General features: G+C 44.4%; 1 protein-coding gene across 5 annotated transcripts in view; it reads right to left on the bottom strand.

Moving 5' to 3' along the window:
• Positions 1-21,304, bottom strand: part of LOC142466820 (uncharacterized) — a 186,684-nt gene extending 165,380 nt beyond the window's left edge. Inside the window, exons 1-4 of one of the 5 annotated variants that reach the window (XM_075572295.1) lie at positions 21,200-21,299; positions 20,301-20,490; positions 11,801-11,988; positions 4,259-6,711 (exon numbers count right to left, since the gene is read on the bottom strand). In XM_075572295.1, coding sequence (XP_075428410.1) covers positions 5,258-6,604 — 1,347 coding nt within the window. In that variant the 5' untranslated portion in view covers positions 6,605-6,711; positions 11,801-11,988; positions 20,301-20,490; positions 21,200-21,299 and the 3' untranslated portion in view covers positions 4,259-5,257. Of the gene's footprint in view, positions 1-4,258; positions 6,712-11,800; positions 11,989-20,300; positions 20,491-21,199 lie in introns of those variants that run through there. The other 4 variants (XM_075572293.1, XM_075572292.1, XM_075572296.1 and 1 more) reach the window with 4 other exon arrangements.
• Between the last annotated feature and the right edge of the window lie 275 nt (positions 21,305-21,579).

The raw sequence follows: 21,579 nt of genomic DNA, 5'->3' as shown, positions 1-21,579 counted from the left end.
CACAACTACCCATCTTCTCACAGTGCCTTAACCCCCACACCTTATACCTTCCCCAACACCATGTACCCAGAGTCCCACGAGTCCACTTAACAGACCCAGAACCTGTAGGCGGGATCAGCGCCTGATGTACCGGTATGTTGGTGCACGATAACTACGATACCTGCCCCAGTGCTCCAGCACCTGAGGCTGCAGATTCTTCACAAAGGATCCGCCGCTCTGTGATCTCCTCTGTGACGTCCTGCAACTCTGCCTGGCGGTGGGTGACTCCCGCATGGAGTGATCCACCTTTGGAAAGTCTCTTATCTCTGCAGATGCAGAGAATGATTCACTCTTACTTCCAAGGGCCAGGATGTAACACTTCCTGGCTGTAACCCTCACTATGCTGGTTCTACAGGACCCTGTCCCTATCCTAAGGAGAGTCCCTGCAGCAAACCACAAGCTGAGGTGAGTAGGGCCTACCTGGGGCCTGAGGGAGACTTCTGGCCTAGTGCAGAAGGCTACTTTCCTTCCTGCACAAGTACAGTACACCCTCCCCTCTCTGTGTCCCAGCTTCTTACTGACACTCCGTCTGCACACAACATTGTATCTTCTTTGCTGCAGGAGAATCTGTAAACCCTATTGGCTTCAATGCAGCAGGTGATAGGGGTGAAAGGGCAGTCCCCAGAGGCTTCTGGGAATCGTAGTCCACTCAGGACCTCTTCTCTATTAGCGCCGCGTGTGCGCGATCTCTACTGCGCTTGTCTGAAGCTGTAATGGCCGCCGTTACTCTTAACTGAGCATGCGCAACTTCCAAGAGCTCCTGCACACATGTAATGGCCACCACAACCCTTGCCAACCTCTGTGCATTGCACTGCACAGGCGTGAACTCCCGTGCCAACCTCAACATGGCCACCGCGACTGCTCTGCTTACGCACAAGCCTCCGCACATGCGCGAACACATTAAACATGGCGGCGTCCTGCCGCAGCTGCCACCGGGAGCCCCCGGGAAAGCGCTCGCCCCCGCAGCAGCACACACGCAAGGGGGAAAGAAACCGGCAGACAGGGGAACCGGAGGGACCCTGGCTACACATATATGTTTAAACATATTATATGTTATAGGAAGACATACATATTAAATGTGATTACAAGTCTCCAAAACTGTATGATTATTCTCTACTTCACTCCAACAGGGATTCTTCTAAACAATACACACTGTAAATAATTGCACAGAGTCACAATTTAAGGATGTAATAAAGTTTTGTTTTTTATTTTTAATCTGGGTAGCTGATCTGGTAACTATGAGTAGTCATTTGTAAAGCAAGTGAAACTGGTGAGACAATCTGTCCAAAGACACAACATTTATTAACATAGAGTGCAATCTAGTGGAGGATTCTTCGTTTGGGTCTTCTTTGATCATCTTTGGTATTAGCTGAAATACCCGGTGTTGCCCGGAATGTAAATGCGCAATAGGTAAAATTAGTTATAAATAGGGTAAAAATAGGTTGACTATTTTGTGGAAAGGTAGCAGTCTTTTCTTAGTGCCAGCTCAAACAGTCCAAATATATAACAAACACACAAATAGTGCGGCAGTCCAATCAATTCTAAAAGTCTCAAATAACAAAAACCAGAAATAAGGGATACAAAATACCCTCTGGTGGTGCTAAAGGCCCAAAATATTAAAAACACATAGAAAGAAAAAGAAGTTCTTATATAAAGCACTCAAAATTGATGGAAAAAATAAGACAAATGTTATTAACAAAATATATAAACCCAAAGTTACCGTAATTTCAATTAATATATATACCTGTAATGACTTAACACCTAAAGAACACACCTATGCTAGAAGATATTCCTATATATATCTGCAAAAGTATAAATGAAGCCAGTGGAAAAAAAAAAATTTCCTCTGGCCTGTCCAATCACAGCACTCTGCCCACCACTTGCTCCTCAGCCAATCACCTGTCACCTGTCCCACATCTGGTGGAAATAGGTGAAATTTGAAGATTGATACAGACTATGTTAGAGACAAAAATCTACCCAAGGTGGGTAGATGGGTGTGCAAGCAAAGATACTTTTGAAATATAACTTTAATACATCAAAGGTGAATTAATAACTCATACATTAAAATAAATAGATAAAATGAAATAAGGGTCTTAGGAGAGTGTGCGGCTGTCAAGAACCCAATAGTTTAACCGATTAATATATTGATATTGCAAATTGGTAAATCCTAAAGCAACTAATAGTTTCTAATCCCTGCTAGTTTTGACTAATTAGTCACAATATGAGCTGTTCAGTAATAGTTTGCCATGTAGTATCAGGCTCCCTACAGCTGGGCAGAGGAAATAGCGGCATAATCAGTATATAGCTAGGAGTTAAATAGTGCCATCTGGTTCTGGGAACCCATTAACAAACATTGATATTGCCACTTGGTAGCAGCTAGACACAGCTATCTGTGACCAATTAATGACATTGAGAGCTTTATTAACCCAGAATTGCCACTAAGTATCTCTAACTAAGGTAGAGGAATTTAGGATTTGCTCTATATATTTTTGTGAGTCATATATAATGGTTAACTGGATCCAGAAATCAATTGCCAGATCATTGGACTTGATAGCAGGGGATGGGAACTGACTTGACATATGTAACAGTCCTGGTCGCCCAAAAGAGATCTAGAATTACTTAACACATCGAGCGGTGATCACTCATATACAGAGAATAGAGCTCTAAAGTGAAAGCAAGAGGTTTAGCTGTAATGGGAGTCAAACTGTCTGTATACGATATGGTACATGGGCAGGTGATCCTAGTTAAACGGACCCTCTGTCTTAGCTGTCAGCGCTGTATGCTTAATAAGAGTTAATATAGCAGTCTCCAAATCAGCTGAGCCACTATGTGAAACCGCGTCAGACCCCTCACGTAGCCAGTAAAATAGAAGATTAGAGCCGCGCAGCAGAGGGAGGTCGTGTCCAGAGGCGCGCTGTGAAAATCTCACATTGACGATTCAAGCTGCAGATCCAGGAATAGAGGAAACCCTGAGAGATAACATCTACAGATACCAATCAGGATTCCCATGCTCACACCGGGCCGTGTGAGTAAATAGATTATATTTCCCCTCCATCTCCATCCTACATACTTGTGTATATTATTACACACTTGGACTGATCGGTAGATAGTGTGTATATTTATACCTTTCTCCTTCCCATCCATTTCATTTTCATATATTTGACTCTGCGCTCCCTAACTTTTCTTCACCCACGTCTATGAGGATCCTGGAAAGATCCTATTGGGTTTGAGCAGAGGACATTGGACTTTATTAAACCGCACTAGACTATATGTGCATGTAAGGGTAACACATCACAGCAATATTACCCATACTTACCCTTGGTCTAGAGAGAGCACCTTAGTTTTTTTCCTCCACACCCATTTACCCACCTGGGGTAGATTTTTCACATTTCACATAAAGAGAAAGAATCACTGTGAACAAGCACTCTTCCTCCAATGAAATAAAATAATAAATTGTTTAATGTAGAAAGGAAAAACAAAAAAGTTAAAACCTATTAGATGCGAGAGATACTACCCATCCTGTGCCAAGTGTAAATAGAACCGAGATACAAATGCCACGTGTAAATGGCACTGATTAGTGTTCCTGTCTACTATAGACCAGGGGCAGACATTGGTAACTACCACAGGTCAGAATGTACTACACTCTTAAATCCCAAACCCTGAGGAGGGAATGTGAACCACTGTATATATGGTATATATATATGTCACTGGAAGAGTGCTTGTTCACAGGGATTCTCCCTCTTTATGTGTTCCTTTCCCCTTAGTCCCTAGCACCACTATGTGTGGTTTGGCATCACATTAGGCTGTGCGGTCTCCATCTCTCCTTTTCTCCATCTTCCAATGTCAAATATTTCCACCAAGTGTGGTTTTTCTCTGAGAGATACATGGGCATGTGTACCAACAAGTTTTTGACAACAGACTGAGTATACTTAACCCCCCGCTGGGATTGACATAGGAGTGTACCCACCAAAAGGATAATCCTTTCTCCTTTCCACCATAGCAGCTGCTTAGGAAGCTATTATCCTTAGGTAGCACCCTTACAGTATAGAGCGAGCGTGATCAGTTTTTTGTTCTCATCCACATCTGCCTGGTAACACAAAGCTCACTTTCCAGCCAAAACAGAACTAGCCCCAAATCAAATCCGAGAGGTAAACAAGGGGCTACCAGTCCCGTGACCCCCCCAGTCCTGTGCCCCTCCATCCCCCCCCACCCCCACAGTCCTGTGCGCCCCTCAGCTAAATGCTTTTTATTCTGGGTTTGTTACCAATACAAAATAAAGTTGGGTGTGTCTCTCCTGGACCACAACCATAGATTTTGGCCTCAGATTCCCAAATGAACACCTCGCCTGGCAATGTGCTTGTGGGAAGGTAACACCAGCGCATGTGTAACAGGAATCTCTGCCATAGAGGTGTGCAAGTGTAACCATCAGTGGGGAAAGGTCCCTGGGTGAGGTGGAACCACTTGTTACATCATTACTGCAAAGGGATATGTCATTAATAATGGGACACTTAACCCCCTCAGGTGCATTTTCATTTCAACTTGTAACCTGTGAAATAGATGGTCAGCCCTTGCTCCTACTCTAGAGATATTAAAGGAACATGACATACAGTATGTAAAGGCGGCTGCATTAATGTCACTCACTGAGGACGCCAGTCTGTGTCCCTGTCCTCCATCTTAGTATTCACAGGACATTTTGCCGCGACTCATCCCACCGCTGGCCATTTCGATACTAAGGTAAGTGCCTAAACACCCTACCCTAAATCACCTATATCCTAAGACCCCCAACCACACAACTTAAGCCCTTACCCTAAAACCGCCTATCCTGAACCCCCTTAAATTACCTCCCTACCCAAAACGGTAATAAAACTTACATTAGATGCGGCTGGTGGCGGAGAGTTCGTCTGCGCCTAAACCGGCGGTCAAATGGTCGTGGCAAAACTATTCCAATTCACAGTTAAGTGAGGCTATAGAGAGCTTCAGCATAATGGACAATGCACATTATATTAGAACCAACAGCATGGAAATATAAATAATTAAGAAAAAACATTTTCTTTAAATAAAACTACAATAAGAATAATACAAATAACCTGCATTTAAAAAGTTATAACTTTTATATACTTTTAAAATGCTCGTTTTATGCACCATAAACTAAAGTCACCTTTCATTGTGATTTAGCGTAACACAGATACACATGTGCACTTAAACGTGAGCGTCTTAGTCACAGATTACCCGTAAACATGCCTGGCTTTAGAGAAAGGTCTCTCCCCTGTGCGTCCTCTTGTGTGTTAAGGCTGGATAACAGACTAAATCCCTTCCACATTCCCCACATACATGTGGTCTCTCCCATGTGTCTCCTCCTGTGTCTGTTAAGGCTGGATAACTGACTAAATCCCTTCCCACATTCCCCACATACATGCGGTCTCTCCCCTGTGTGTGTCCTCTTGTGCATGTTCAGGATGGATAACCGACTAAATCCCTTCCCACATTCCCCACATAGATGCGGTCTCTCCCCTGTGTGTGTCCTCATGTGTGTCTTCAGGCAGAATGACCGACTAAATCCCTTCCCACATTCCCCACATACATGCGGCCTCTCCCCTGTGTGTGTCCTCTTGTGTGCCCTCAGTGTGGATGACAAACGAAATCCCTTCCCACATTCCCCACAAAAATGCGGTCTCTCCCCTGTGTGTGTCCTCTGGTGTGTGTTCAGGCTGGATAAGTCACTAAATCCATTCCCACATTCCCCACATACATGCGGTCTCTCCCCTGTGTGTGTTCCCTTGTGTTTGTTAAGGTTGCATAACACACTAAATCCCTTCCCACATTCCCCACATATATGCGGTCTCTCCCCTGTGTGTGTCATCATGTGTATGTTCAGGCTGGAAATCTGACTAAATCGCTTCCCACATTCCCCACATACATGCGGTCTCTCCCCTGTGTGTGTCCTCTTGTGTCTGATCAGGGTGGATGATTCACTAAATCCCTTCCCACATTCCCCACATACATGTGGTCTCTCCCCTGTGTGTGTCCTCTTGTGTTTGTCCAGGCTGGACAAGTCACTAAATCCCTTCCCACATTCCCCACATACATATGGTCTCTCCCCTGTGTGTGTCCTCTTGTGTGTGTTCAGGCTGGATAAGTCACTAAATCCCTTCCCACATTCCCCACATACATGTGGTCTCTCCCCTGTGTGTGTTCTCTTGTGTCTGTTAAGGTGGGATAACTGACTAAATCCCTTCCCACATTCCCCACATACATATGGTCTCTCCCCTGTGTGTGTCCTCTTGTGTGTGTTCAGGCTGGATAAGTCACTAAATCCATTCCCACATTCCCCACATACATGCGGTCTCTCCCCTGTCTGTGCCCTCTTCTGTAAGTTCTGGTCTGATAACCAAATCAGACTCTTCCCACTTACTCCAAGATCTTTTCCTGTGTTAGCTGATAATATATATATTTTGGAATGAGAAGCAGTTACATTGTTTATTAATTGCCTTGAATGGTTGAAAGATGAATTTTCTGTCATATTTATTGGAATGTTGCAAGATTGTTCTGTCCTCATCTTTTCCATATACTCAGCTGGATGTTTGAACTTCAGATGTTTGAGGAGGTAATCCTGACTGCTAAAAGCAACCTTGTAGTGTTGGCATGGGTGGATTATTGGTGCTTGGCTTTGTACTAGATGAGACAAAAAAAGTCACTGTTACACAAACTGTCTTACAAAAGGTCATGCAGGAGAGGTAAGTTGGCACAAAAAGTTCAGGATGAAAGTAAACTGTAGATGTACATTGTAAAAATGAAGGGTTCAGCACAACATGTGCAGCATGAGGGCCGGGAGAGTAGATATAGTGGATCATACAACATTCAAAGTGGATCATAATATTTAACGATTTAAAAGGAAATCTCACTAGCTGCAAAACACCAATTAAAGTGGCAGAAATCTTTACAAATCCTTTGATAGATAGAAGTCGATATTAACAACATTTTTAAACATTTTGCTGTACTGGACTTCACTTTTGTCCATATGAGTGGTTCACACTGTCTGGGCGCCATACCGGAAGTCTCCTGTGTTAATTTTTTAATACAATTGTTTCCAGGTTTTTTTTAGGGAACAAGGTGTCTGTACTTGTGTTACTGATTCTCCCCATACAAACATTGCATTTTATTAAACACAATGATGTGTATGTATGTATAGGATATTGGGTACTAGTCTAGAACGGGGGTGGAGGTAGGGCGATGTGGGTAATGGCGGTAGTTGCCCCGGGGAGGGTGGTTAGGCTTCACATGGGGGGGTGGAGGTGAGAGGGGTTAACCCTTTAATTACCTTAGCAACTAGAATGGCAATGCTTTACTGGACACTATCGGGGTAAACAGGGTTAGGTAATGTTGCCTCTGATATACCTTGGTAACCACAGGCATGAAACGGGTTAATGTTATTTTGATCATAGGTTTCTGTAATAATAGACATTACAGAACCCTATGACAGAAATATTAACCCAATGCGGTATGTAACACATTATTAATGGTCGTGTTAATTCCCATATCGCGAGATTGGCCTAAATATCGCACCCAGTAAATTACCACAATCTTGATATATACCACATTAAAATTGCGGTAATAACACCCGTTAGTTTATCATTTCCCAGGGTGTGATATTAATTGCACTTAAACAGAATTTGATGTATCTGAGCCGTAGTGTTTTGTTTATGCCTGTGGGACAAACCAAGAACTAACCATGCTTTACTAGCCACTAAGGTGGCAAAGGGGGGTAAGGTAGTGTAATGTGTATATTATCCCCTCTGTGGTCAGCTAGTCATGGAAACCGATGACTAGTTGACCCGTGGGAAGTGTGTTTAGACACATGAAACGCGTAGGGCTATTTTATTTCTATTTTGGACATATTTGCTGAATAGTACTACAAGCAGTACAATCGCTGAGTGCCTTGGTTGAGCGAGAGAGGGGCAAGGGAGGTGCGGATTGCCGTTGTCCTGAGGCTTCACTGGAGATTGCCAGTTCGTGACGTCATATCCGGCGACATCATTTCCGGTTCGGCACGACGGAGACGTCACTTCCGGTCATTGCCAGCAAGGAGAAACGGAAGGAGTGCACGGCATCCTGAATATCCTGCGAACCCCCTACACGTGGTTACCAGCTCACATTGGTCTAATGCGATTTTACATCTGCGGTCCTGTGAGTGTTATCTAGATTTTAACCCACCGGAGCGGCACATCAGCATCTTGTCCTATCTTATCATTTTTTAGTTATTAATAAATTAACTTTTATCATTAGCTTTGCTTTAATGTTGTTTGTCTAGTTGTGTCTGTTTGTCTTGTCCCCATGTGGCAGCCAGTTTGAATTTATATGTCTGTGTAATCTGTATAGCTGTGTTGCACTAAATTTCTCTCTTCTTTCATTCCATGTTCCACTTCCCCTGCATGAAGTCCTAACGGAGCACCTAAGGATTTAGTGACTGTAGATCATCTTGGGATTGGGATTATTTCAACTGGACTTCCATCTATTTTGGACTCAGTAGGCGCCGGTATCTTTTTGTTTATTTTAGTTGACCCGTGGATTACTAAGGGGTTAATATGTACTGTAATGTATATTAATAACTATTTTATCATCTATTCTATGTTGGTTTAGCTTATCTTGCCTATGTATATAATAAGTGTAAAAAAGAGAATGTGAGGCGCTTCTAATAGAGGTGCAATAAACTGTGAGTGATAAATCTTATACTATATTAGTGAAAGCACTGTATGCTTGTCTGCATCTCCAGTGTCCCTAGGAGAAATCTCATTGGTCCATTGGCCCGCCCGCGCCCGCACACCTCTCATTGGCCTGAGGCAGAGTGACGGGCCAAAGTCCAACACACACACACACACACACACACACACACACACACACACACACACACACACACACACACACCTCTCTCTCTCTGTCCTCTCCCCCTCATCACACTCACCTCCCCCCCTCCTCGGTGCTCCACTCACCTCCTGCCTCCGCTCCACTCACCTCCCTCCTGCTCCACTCACCTCCCTCCACCTCCCTCCCACTCCACTCACCTCCCTCCCGCTCCACTCCCTCCCTCCCGCTCCACTCACCTCCCTCCCGCTCCACTCACCTCCCTCCCGCTCCACTCACCTCCCTCCCCGGCGGGGCGGACAGGCAGTGGGCGGGCAGCCTGAGCTCCTGTCCACTGTCCCCGTCCCTCCTGTCCACTGTCCCCGTCCCCTCCTGTCCACTGTCCCCGTCCCCTCCTGTCCACGTCCCCTCCTGTCCACTGTCCCCGTCCCCTCCTGTCCACTGTCCCCGTCCCCTCCTGTCCACTGTCCCTCCCCCCTCCCCATCTCCTGTCCACTGTCCCTCCCCCCACCTTTTCCTAGCAGGAAATTTAACTCACGGGCAACGCCGGGTCTCTCAGCTAGTCTTATATAAAAAAAATATTTTAAAGTGCTCATAAATATAAGTGATTAAAATAAAATAGTGAACTTCGCTGCTCAACCCTCCGTTGAGAAGATCCAATTCCTCCTGTCATGGATTGTAGGGAGAAGCTTGTGGGGAGCGCAGATGTCATCATATGTGGGGAAAAATAAATATATATATATACACACACACAGTGGTTGACAAATCACCAAAAAATCTACTCGCCACCTAGTACCAAACGTGTGCTGCTTGGGCCAATATTTACTCGCCCGGGGCTTAAATCCACTCGCCCGGGGCGAGCAAATGTATAGGTTTGTCGAACACTGTATATATATATATATATATATGTACATAGATGTATATATATGTATATATGTATATATATATATATATAGAAACCCTGTCTTCCTTATGGGAAGACAGGGTTTCTATATTGATTTCTATGGAGCATGCACCTTGACTTTACATTTGTTGCTTGGAGTGCTGGCTGCTGCTTTTTGTTTTATATATATATACAGTATATATATATATATATATTATATATATATATATATATATATATATATATATATATATAGTGTAGTGTGTTTAAACAGATTCAGCAATCAAATCAAAGAATCACGATTGGGAACTCACACTTTCCCAGTGAAAGATCAGCAGTGGATATGATATTGTAGACTCAGTCAGTGTGAAATGACAGGAATCAGCAGCATATTCCCTCAATGGGAAAAAAGAACACACTTGGTGCAACATTGCATGTTCCAGTTAAATATTTAGCAAGGCAATAAGTATTGCACTTACATTTAGCACTATGTGCATAGACACGCAACAAAATAGATGCGCAGCTTGTTCATGCCACCAGCCCTGCTCCCGAGGTTTTGTCGCGTCACTTCCGGTCGGTCCGTCGCGTCTCTTCCGGTTGCGATCGATCGCAAAGATTAAATCACCGGGTGGAGGGGGAGATGCTGAAAAACTTCTCAAGCTGCTGCAGGTTCAATTCAACGCATTTCGCTGGCTTGTCAGCTTCGTCAGGATGCTCCTGACTAAGCTGCCAAGCCAGTGAAACGCGTTGAGTTGAACCTGCAGCAGCTTGAGAAGTTTTTCAGTATTTCCCCCTCCACCCTGTGATTTCATCTTTGCGATCGATCGCAACCGGAAGTGACGCGACAAAACCTCAGGAGCAGGGCTGGTGGCATGAACAAGCTGCGCATCTATTTTGTTACGTGTCTATGCACATAGTGCTAAATGTAAGTGCAATACTTATTGCCTTGCTAAATATTTAACTGGAACATGCAATGTTGCACCAAGTGTGTTCTTTTTTCACATTGAGGGAATATGCTGCTGATTCCTGTCATTTCACACTGACTGAGTCTACAATATCATATCCACTGCTGATCTTTCACTGGGAAAGTGTGAGTTCCCAATCGTGATTCTTTGATTTGATTGCTGAATCAGTTTAAACACACTACACTATATATATATTTTTTCCCCACATATGGTGACATCTGCGCTCCCCACAAGCTTCTCCCTATATATATATATATATACAGGCATACCCCGGTTTAAGGACACTCACTTTAAGTACACTCGCGGGTAAGTACATATCGCCCAATAGGCAAACGGCAGCTCACGCATGCGCCTGTCAGCACGTTCTGAACAGTAATACCGGCTCCCTACCTGTACCGAATCAGTGCGCAAGCGGGGAGACTATAGAGCCTGTTACACATGTGTTATTTACATCAGTTATGCACGTATATGACGATTGCAGTACAGTATATGCATCGATAAGTGGGAAGAAGGTAGTGCTTCACTTTAAGTACATTTTTGCTTTACATACATGCTGTGGTCCCATTGCGTACGTTAATGCGGGGTATGCCTGTATATAATAAGCAGTATATTGGCCATTATATATACAGGAAAGACAGGGCTAGCGCCAGCCTGGAGTAGGTGATATAATATTTGCGGAATTTCTGCTGTTCATCCCGTTCCGATAAATATCTAAACTTGATGTATGACAGTTTTAATTGAAAATGCGGTATTATGCCTGGTTTCTATCAGATCCAGTGATTTTAATGGGTCCAATAAAAAGTGCTGTATTTTTGGCACTGCAACGCTGATTCATTGCACGATAATAATAAGGCAAGTTTATATAGGCGGTAATACTGCATTTTTGGTTACCGCAGCTTGATGTATCTGGCCCTTTGACTCAAGTCAGGTTTAGTGATATTAAGTTCTAGTTGACCCGTAATGGTGTATGCAGATCTATCGATATTTGCAGTTTAACATCAGTAATAAGATAATAGAGATGTAAAAACCCCACAAGACACATATTCCTGATTACCTTGTGCTGGCGCGTTACTTTTCGACAGCGCACCCCCTTGATACCAAGCTCTTTCCCATATTCATCTCCATACCAGACCAGGAGCCCTGTGTGTGGGGGGAGGTCTGTGCTGGTTCTGTAGTATTTTCCTGTGGTTCTGCAACGCCACAAGGTTCTGTTCTTCCTTGTTTTTTGCACAATTTACAAACCTAAAATTGGGACAGTTAGTGAGGTCTCAAAGTAATGTCTATTTTATAAAGGAAGAGCTGAAAATGTGACTTGTCTTTTCTTTCTTCTCTACAGTTTTTTGAGGTGAACAGAAGTTAGTGGAGAGAAATGTGTATACAATGGCTCACTTGTATGTACCCACAGTTTGAAAGGAATGGGAGCCACAGGCCACACCAGTGACTACTTTATAATCAGTTAAAAAAAAAAAAAACACTGTTGTAATTAAAAAATCCCCGACACAATGACACAAGTGCTACAAATGTGAGTTTTATTCCGGGGGGGAACTAAACAGAAACAGAAAGTGAGTTTGATGTAACAAGGTGTTGTAGCAGGAATGTGTTCCATTAGCAACCTGAGCATATAACATGCCCTGGACTGATTTGGAAACTGGACTATAGAAAAAGCCCCGAGCCACAGTCTAATGAGGTAACAATGGGCATGGGCATGAATATGAAAACTAAAAAAGTGGAACCGTAAGAAAAGTGTAACATTATGCTCAAGTGCAGGGTCATGAACACATATGATCAAATACAGAAATGCTGTTTAAAGCTTAAAAGGAGTCAGTACGAGAAGGTATCATGCCAAGCACATCTCTGGGGAAGGCAGGCATGGCCTTGATGTCTCTGATTTAGAGAAGGAGGGCATCATACTATTAAAGCAGGAGAATAAAAAGGTGAGAGCGCACATGAAGTTTTACTTCCATCCTTTTTCATATTGTCTCCTCAGCCCTATTTGTCTGAACATTGTTTGAACAGGCCGTGGTAAGGTTACATACGGGCAGCATTGGTGCTGAACAATCCTGTGAGGAGAAGACAGGAGTGAGGGGAGAGGTGCAAAGAGCTGCTGTGATCACATGCTCATTGCCATTTACTTGAGTGGCTGTTAAAGTGCAATTGAGGCTATTGCACTTTAGTGAATTTAGAGTTTAGTAAAAAGAGGAGGCAAAGTGGATAAGGAAAATTATAGGCTAAAGCAGTAAAATTCCAGGCATTATTGAAATCCCTGCTCTCTGATTGGTTAGAATTTTTGGCAACTTGCCAATTCACCTTTCAGAGATGCAGGGAGAGCGCACTGAGAAAAAAACGCCATTTTAAAACTTAACAGTAAATATAAAACAACACCTTCTGCCTGACTCTCCTCCTGCCTTCTTTCACTCTTTTTCCGCTGTCTCGGAGGAGGATGTGTCACTGCTGATCTCCTCTTCTCCCTCTACCACCTGCCCTCTTGATCTCATTCCCTCCCATCTCCTAAAACCTCTTGCTCCTATAATCCCTACGCTCACACATTTTTAACTCTTCCCTCTACTCTGGTACCTTTCCAGTCTCCTTCAAGCATGCAACAGTTATACCATTACTCAAAAACAGCAAGCTTGACCCTACCTGTCTTTCTAAGTATCGACCTGTCTCCCTCCTGCATTTTGTCTCCAAACTGCTTGAACGTCTTGTATTCCCTCGATTGCTACAATTTCCTCTACAATCTGGCTTCCGCACTGCTCACTCCACTGAAACAGCCCTCACTAAAATAACTAATGACCTCCTGTTATTACAGGGAGGGTAAACAGGCCAATAATAAAGGCATTATACCCGGCTGGTTAACCTTAAATCGTGTTGGGATGGAAGGGGTTAACTATGTTCCCCACACTGACATGTTTTCCCCTACACCACCACTATTAATCCTAATCCCTGTTGGGACGGAAGAGGTTAAAATGTATTGTCCCCCTAATATGTTTTCCCCTATAAGCCTGTCACAGTAGACCAGGTCTTAAATACACATTAATACCGGGATTCTGGACTGAGCACACAAGATGAGTAAAATAAATTGTAATTTGTTTCTTTTCAGACAAACACACAAATCTTCACAATATACACTCAATAAAACACTATTAATAAAAACACTATTAATAAAAAGAATAAGTTTACAAAAAACACTTACTGGGATGGGGGAACAAAAACAAATGTCCTTGGCATGAAACAAAGCCTCTGGGCACCCCTGCACGCATGCAAGTGGGTGTGCAAAAGGATCCGTGTAGCAGTTCCTGGCTAGGGCGCAACTTGCCAGCCCTATATCTTTGCCAAAAGGAAAAGGTTTGTACAGTCCTTACAGGGTTCGTTCGGGAACCCTTAGATCTAACGAATTCCAAAAGAGGGGGATGATCCTTGGTTACGATATTATTAACTCCTCACACTCCGGAACTGCTGACGCTGGAACTTTGTTAAATCGTTGTTAAAATCAGGTGAATGTCTCTGGGACTGGGCTGCAGGCCTCTTTATAGGGTTAAGGGTCCTATACCTAACATACACACCCAATCCCTTCCATGAGAACACTTTTTCCCCCTATCCCAGACTTGCCAGTAGTTCATAGCATGGGCAGAAGTGGCTTCCTGGTTTGCACAGAGTATGTTATTTGCAGCAATAGGAGTGAGCTAGCAATCTAATTTTTGGAGTGCAGCTAAGTAAAAAGAAACCATAAACATACATATAAGGTTTATAATTGTGGCATAAGCAAAAAGTATATATATATATAAATAAACTGTAGTTGAGTTAAGTTTTAAACTGTACAGGCAGGAAGCTATTCCTGCCAGCCCGGCAAGGAATGTATTAACATGTAAATATGTAAAGGGTACATGAGCTGAGGGCTTTTCATCTTTGGGCTTCAAAGGGCACCCTGCTAAGTTGGTGCCTCTGTGTCTATGAGAAATCCAAAGTTGAAAAGCCTCAGAGAGGCTAGGTGTTAAAGTGGCCAGAATATCCCTGAGTATCAGATCCTGGTACACACGAGGGGCCATTCACACTTGGTTGCCAAACCCCAGACTTACTGTCGCCATGTAAGAAGTTGGACCCAGTATGCTAAGCAGCTTAGGTGTCAAGTTGAATAAGCACATTTCACATACATCCAGTTACCTGCAGCTAGCTTTAGAGCTACACAAATAATAGTGTAGGGGAAAATATGATATTAGGGGGACAATACATGTTAACACTTATTCCCATGATGTTATTTCTATTATTTGCTATTTATATGATTGTCACGTGTATTACTACTGTGAAGCACTATCTGCACTAATGGCACTATATAAAGACATACATGCATGCATACATACCTGTAACAGGGGAGTTATCCCTGTTCAGGTAATGTGCCTCTAATCCAGCAGTGTGGTGGTTAACTGCTGGTAGTCAATTAACAAACACCACCTGCCTGATTAGATGGCTTAGAAAAACCTGTCTTTTGAGACAGGAAGTGAGACTCCTTAGCTCACACCTGAGCTGAACTTGGAGACAGAGCAGAGATTGTCCTTGACTCTCACAACTTGTCTTGAGCCCTGCCAGAAGAAACAGCAGAGTTGCTTTCAAGACACAGGGGAAACTTCTAAACCTGAACGTTGATACACCCTGAGGAAAAGGGAGCAACCAGGGACAGAGAAGATTTTCCCTCCAAACCACTACAAACAGATAAGACTTTCATATACAAGACTTTTTATATCTGTTCATTTCATGCTATATGTTTGAGGCTGGGAGACATGCTTATCTAAAGGGAGTGGTGGATTGCATAGTATTTCACTAGAAATACTCCCAAGTGAATAGAAGCTTTGTTTACCCCTGTTTGGGTGGTTTCCTGATATTAAGGAAACAGGCGCAATAAAAGCCTTATTTAATTTCACTATAACAAGTCTCCCTTGCATACCTCTGTGAGTGTCCACCTACAATACCCCACCCACACCCTGTGCCCCCACATAAAACCCTTATTTATTTTTTTACACACATGATTAATACCACAGGCCAGCGGGTGTCTGGGGGCCTTTGGGTGGTCCCCGCTAGGCTCTGTGGGCCTCCAGGTGATCCCCAATGGGGTCCAAGGGTGATCCCCGCGGGTCTCTGGGGGTCCCCGGGTGGTTCTCACAGAGGTGTGGGGGGCTTCGAGTGGTTCCCACGGGGGTCTGGGGGCCCTCGGGTGGATCCCACGGGGGTTTGGGGGCCCACGGGTGGTTCTCACTGGTCCCCACAGCGGTGGGGCCCCCGGTTCTTTCCCGCAGATGTCCCCAGTGGGTCCCCATGTGGTCCCCTTGGGTGTCTGGGTGTCCTCGGGTGGTCCCCATGGTACCATTCCTGTATGTAAAAAACAATTTGAAGGGCCTCCTCGTCAGCTTACTGCAGGTCCCTGTCCTCCGTTGCCAGAAAAAATACATAGCAAAATACATTCTAATGGCCCCAAACCCCTTAATCACCTTAGCGGTTAATAACCGCTATAGTAATTAAGGGGTTAACCCAACCTGCCCCGCTACGCGCCCGGGAGGCCTAACCACCCACCCCGGACGGACCCACTATACCCACCCTGTACCAATTGTGTGGCACAGTGGTACATTATACCCATATAATATTGGCATGATAAGCCACTATAGCACTCAATGGGCACCCTAATCAAAATACATTAATGCCCAAAAGTCAATATTAAAACATACAAAAACACCTAATCACCCCAATTCACTAAATAAAAACATGTATTTTGCCGTTTTTCTGGCATCCCCAGACACCCGTGGGAACAACCCGAGGGCTCCCAGACCCCTCTGGGAACAACACTAGGACCTCCAGACACCGTGGGGATGATCCAGACACCCGCGGGGACCACGGAGCCTAGCAGGGACCACCCTAAGGCCCCTAGACACCCATGACCACGACGATCCTGCTTGCTGTCTGCCGCCTAACCCTGCTTATGATCCCAACAATCTTGCATACTCCCCGCTGTTCCGACCATCGAGGTCCTACCCGCTACAGGAGTCTTCCCTTGACAGGGAGCCACCAAAGAGATTTGCGCCTTTAAACTGGGGTATCTCCCACACTTACCAGGAACTACATGACTTTTATGCATCTGTGGTTTCTTATGACATTGGGGCATATACAACCTCAGAGACTGCAAAGCTCTTAGAACACCACATGGAGGGTAAAACAATTAAGCAAAAAACATGACAATAAAATAACCTTGGTGAGTAGCTGCATGGAGGATGTGAGCTAGCTACTGTATCAGTTAGACAAGTGAGCTGTTAAACTAAAGGTTGCATAGAAGAGAGTACAGTACCAAACAACCCAATATACAAAGCAGATAAACAAAATAAGAAGGAAACATAGAACCTAGCACTTACAGGGCTTGATGATGCTGGGCAGAGATATAATCCATGGGAACCCTTTGGGCAGGGAGTTGGTTTCAGGGTAAGAGGCAAAGGGTATCAGGAAAAGTCCAGATCCAAAGGGCTCAGCCAGAAGGGACACTCCAAGGTGAAGCTTGCCAGGTTATAAGTAATTATAGTGAGTTTTACCATAGAGAAATATTGGATCTGTAATGGGTTAATCAAGGAACATTGGGTCCAGAACTTTGAGTAAATCAAGACATGAGTGTTTTCAGTCAAGCCTAAAATACAAACAGGTCAGTCAGGGAATCTGAGCAGGCTTAAGTCAGCAACCAACAAGGAGGTAGCATTCTGACAGGTCCTTAGAACAAAAAAAATTAAGAAATGTGGATGAGCTGAAATTTGAAGTCACCCTTGGGACAAATGGAATTTCATTGGCAAGAAATCAGGGGTGACCTGGGCCAACGATGACAAGGCAGCAACAGGTCAAATAGATAGGGGAAGCAGAGTCCTCCAATAGAACACAAGATATTGAGGACCTTAGCCAGGCCAACATACAGCACTGTATCTGGGCTGTGTTTTCCTTCCCTCTCCTGTCTGCATAGGAGAGCTGGGATCAGGGACAGCATGGAGATGTCGCTGCAGGAGAAGATAGTGGCTGGCAGTGGGACATAACATTAGAACTCCCAAAGGAGACAGGGTTATAGGAGGGAAAAGCACATCTCAGGGGGCAGACCAGGCAAGAGAATTAGCTTGGATGATGAGAGCAATAGCAGGGTTTCACATTTATTTCATGCTGCTTCCCTCACAGTAAAGTTTGGACAACAAAATTGGATGGATATCAATACAGATGTAGCATCTTGTTTCTATCAGCCTCCATGGATGCTCCACACGTCCTCCGTTAGGACTCCATGATGCAAGTAGTGAGTTTCCGCGGCATGCCGTACCTGTTCGGTATGAATTTATTCAGTGGGCAGATGAAATTATTATTTGTGTTTTGACAGTTCAGTGTGTGTCTGGCATATGGTGCACTGAATATCTTTGCCTATAGGACTCTGAATTTTACAGTGCAGTTCAATGTCTGAAGTAGATGTCTTACAGCACAGTAGTCAGATAAAATGTGTGTACTGTATATGTCTTTGTTTAATGACTTTGTTCTGTCATTACTGTATCCAATGTCAGTGTTTCACATTTTATTAAAAATCAGTATGTATGTAACAGAATCTGAGTCAGACATTAACTTCATTTTTGAGTGTTGTATGGGACATGATGGAAACTCCTTGCAGCAAAAGACCAGATTGCAGTTATGCATATATCATATATTCCGCAATTGAAGTCGGGACAGATAAGAGAGCAACTCTGTCTGAGATCTATGAGCAGATCATTGACAAGTACAAATACTACAAAACTTCTCCAAACCAGGAAGGGTGGAAGAATTCTATAATACACAATTTAAGTTTGAATGATTGCTTTATTAGAACTCCTCCACGTCCCAGCAAGAAAGAAGGCTGCTGGTCGCTGCACCCATCTTGGGTGCGTATGTTTGATCATGGCAATTTCTGATGGAGAAAGATATCGATTGAATAATAGACATTCCCGAGTTGGTATGTATCCATGTGCAGATGTAGCTTCCGTTATTCGAACAAATCACGAAATGGAATTTCGAGATATGCCCGTGACCCTCTCTAGTGTGCCGGGGCAGGCTAAAGGCGCCTCGGATTAAGACAGCAGGGGTCCCTGCTGTGTGAGTCCCACCGGATTTCTGCAATAGACCGGCAGTAAGTGATTGGCTGAATCAATCACTAACTGCACGCCTCTCACAGGCGATCACATGGGTTTTATTCAAATTTGGCCATTACAGTAATGTAGCAGGGGGTCTCCGAAGCTGAACAAAGTTTATTTCAGCCTCGGGGACCCCCTATTTTCCGAGATACAGGCCCCGGTATCCTCTGCTTTGTTTACATCCCACGTGGATTGTAATATGGGGATACAGGCACCCCATAACGGGCCTGTAACTCGAAAAGTAGGAGGTCCCCAGACCTGAAATCAATGCGGCTCAGCTCCAGAGACCCCCTGCTACATTACTGTAATGTTAGAATTTTAATAAAACCCTCGCGATCGCCTGCGGGTTTTACAGAGGCCCCGCACGCTTCCCGAAGGCACTTCAATTAGGTGCCGGGGGAGCTGCAGGGCCTCTGTAAACCTTACTTACCTTGGCTCCGGCGGCTTCCTTCGTCGCCATGGCAACGCAGCGGCAAAATGACGCTGCAAGGTCATGTGAAGTCACGTTGCTATGGCAACGTGACAGCATGACGCCGGAGCGCAGGTATGTGGGAGTTAGGGGGGGGCGCGGGAGTGAGGGGACCGCCGGCAGGGGGGGCAGGGAAAAAAGTTTGCGCCCCCCTGAGTTAGAGTGACTGATTCAGCCTCTTACTGCTCGTCTATTACAGAAAGGCAGACCCCGGTAAGACTCACAGCAAGGACCCCTGCTGTGTTACTCCAATGAGCCATTATGTCTACACCTGACCATCTCGGGTTCACCACACGGGGTATCGCCGGATGATTTACCGGGGAATGTTCGAATAGCGGCCACTGCATCTGTATGTCTTTATTTATATAGTGTAAAGAGATTAGTCCAGGCACACGGTTTTATCACAAAGTAGAACATTTAATCCAGCATAAATTCAACGTTTCGGCTGCACACAGGCAGCCTTTGTCAAGGTGAGAGCTGATACTAAAAAATGCTAAAAATCCTTAAATACCACCTTACTATAGTGCTTCATTGATTGTGTGCCAGATCACCTCTCTTTTTTATTTATATAGCGCCATTAATGTACATAGCGCTTCACAGCCCCTCCAATGTGCCACAACCTGCTCATCAGCTTCAGCCTCAATAGCACTACCATTTCCAGTACGGGTCAACCAACACTGAAACCCAGATAAATCCACATCCCTGCTACCTGTCACAACCAGAGTACCAGTCTCACCCTGAGTTTCTGTCTCCATCTGTTTACCAGCACGGATCAAGCAACTCAGCCAAGACGATAAACCTGAATCCTAATGATATGATCGTTTTGAGCATTTACGCACAGCACACCCCTGGCATCAACAGTGGGTCACTGATACCTTATAAGCCAACAAATGCAATTAATAAAAGGGTGGGTGTCTTACACATACCTCTCGGCATTACCGTAGGCGAGCTGTGCTCTGACCTCTCCTCTCTGCTGCAGTCTCAGATTCACTTTCCCGGAAGTGGAGACACTGACTACATTCATGTCACAGCTCTGTGTTCTACTGCGCATGCTCACACTCAAGGGATCATGGGAGTTGTCGTTTTTAGACTTCAAAATGGATCAAGTGTCACATACTGTGTAGAATATAAACAAGACTGTAACATTTCCCAGGCACTGTGCTAGGGAAAGATAGTTGCTGCTGCATTTAGATGTGTATACTCCTCCAGTTCATCAATTTGTGTTTTTGCCTTTCCATGAGTGCCAGCAAGCAGAGATTGCTAGGCTATGAGTTTCAGAGTGGGTTTTGCAGAGAAAGTCTTCTCAGATTGTGGCTATGTAGCGGGGTCCCCGAGTTACGGGATACCCCAAAGATGTACCCGAGAATCAGGTAAGATTCTCGGACACATTGAAGCACAGTGCTCCAGTCAAAATCCTACCCTGGAAACTTTCTTATGACTTTCCGCCAGGATTCCCTGCTTCAGCACAGACCAGAAAAGTAAAAAGGGGCATAGGGGCATAGGGGATCATGGTATCCCCAGAATGGTACAGGGGTCCCTAGTATAAGGGGGGATGCCTAGTTCATGCCCAAGTGACCCTGAACTTGGTATAGGGGTTCAGAGAGTGCTCCAGCTATGTGATAAATCTGCAAAATTTGTGTGTGCAAAATGTAAAGTCAGGTTTCTATAGTGTGGCCGGGATAAGGCTAGTAAGAGTAGAGAGTATGTCTTGTTATTCTATCCCTGACACCAGAAAAGGGTACTTAAGACATTTTAGCACAAGATACAGTGTGAAAGTATATTTGTTAAAGGATTATATTGAATAGGTATTTATGCTGTTTCCTACCTCTCGCAGGCGAGCTGTGCTCTGACCTCTCCTCTCTGCTGCAGTCTCAGGTTCACTTTCCCGAAAGTGGAGACCCTGACTACATCCAGGTCACAGCTCTCTGTCCTACTGCGCATGCTCACACTAAGGGGATCATGGGAGTTGTAGTTTTTAGACTTCAAAACGGATCAAGTGTCACATGCTGTGCAGATTAGAAACAAGACAGTAACATTTCCCAGGCACTGTGCTAGGGGAAGATAGTTGCTGCTGCATGTAGATGTGTATACTCCTCCAGTTCATCACTATGTATACCTGTTCTCTCTGTGTCTCACAGAGGGCTGGGGCAGCACAGGCTGCTGGTTTTGTCTTTGAAATGCAGATTGTCCTGATTTATCATTTAG

The sequence above is a fragment of the Ascaphus truei genome, chromosome 15 (assembly GCF_040206685.1).
Source record: "Ascaphus truei isolate aAscTru1 chromosome 15, aAscTru1.hap1, whole genome shotgun sequence".
Classification (NCBI taxonomy): domain Eukaryota; kingdom Metazoa; phylum Chordata; class Amphibia; order Anura; family Ascaphidae; genus Ascaphus; species Ascaphus truei.
This window is presented reverse-complemented; position numbering and strand designations above follow the sequence as displayed.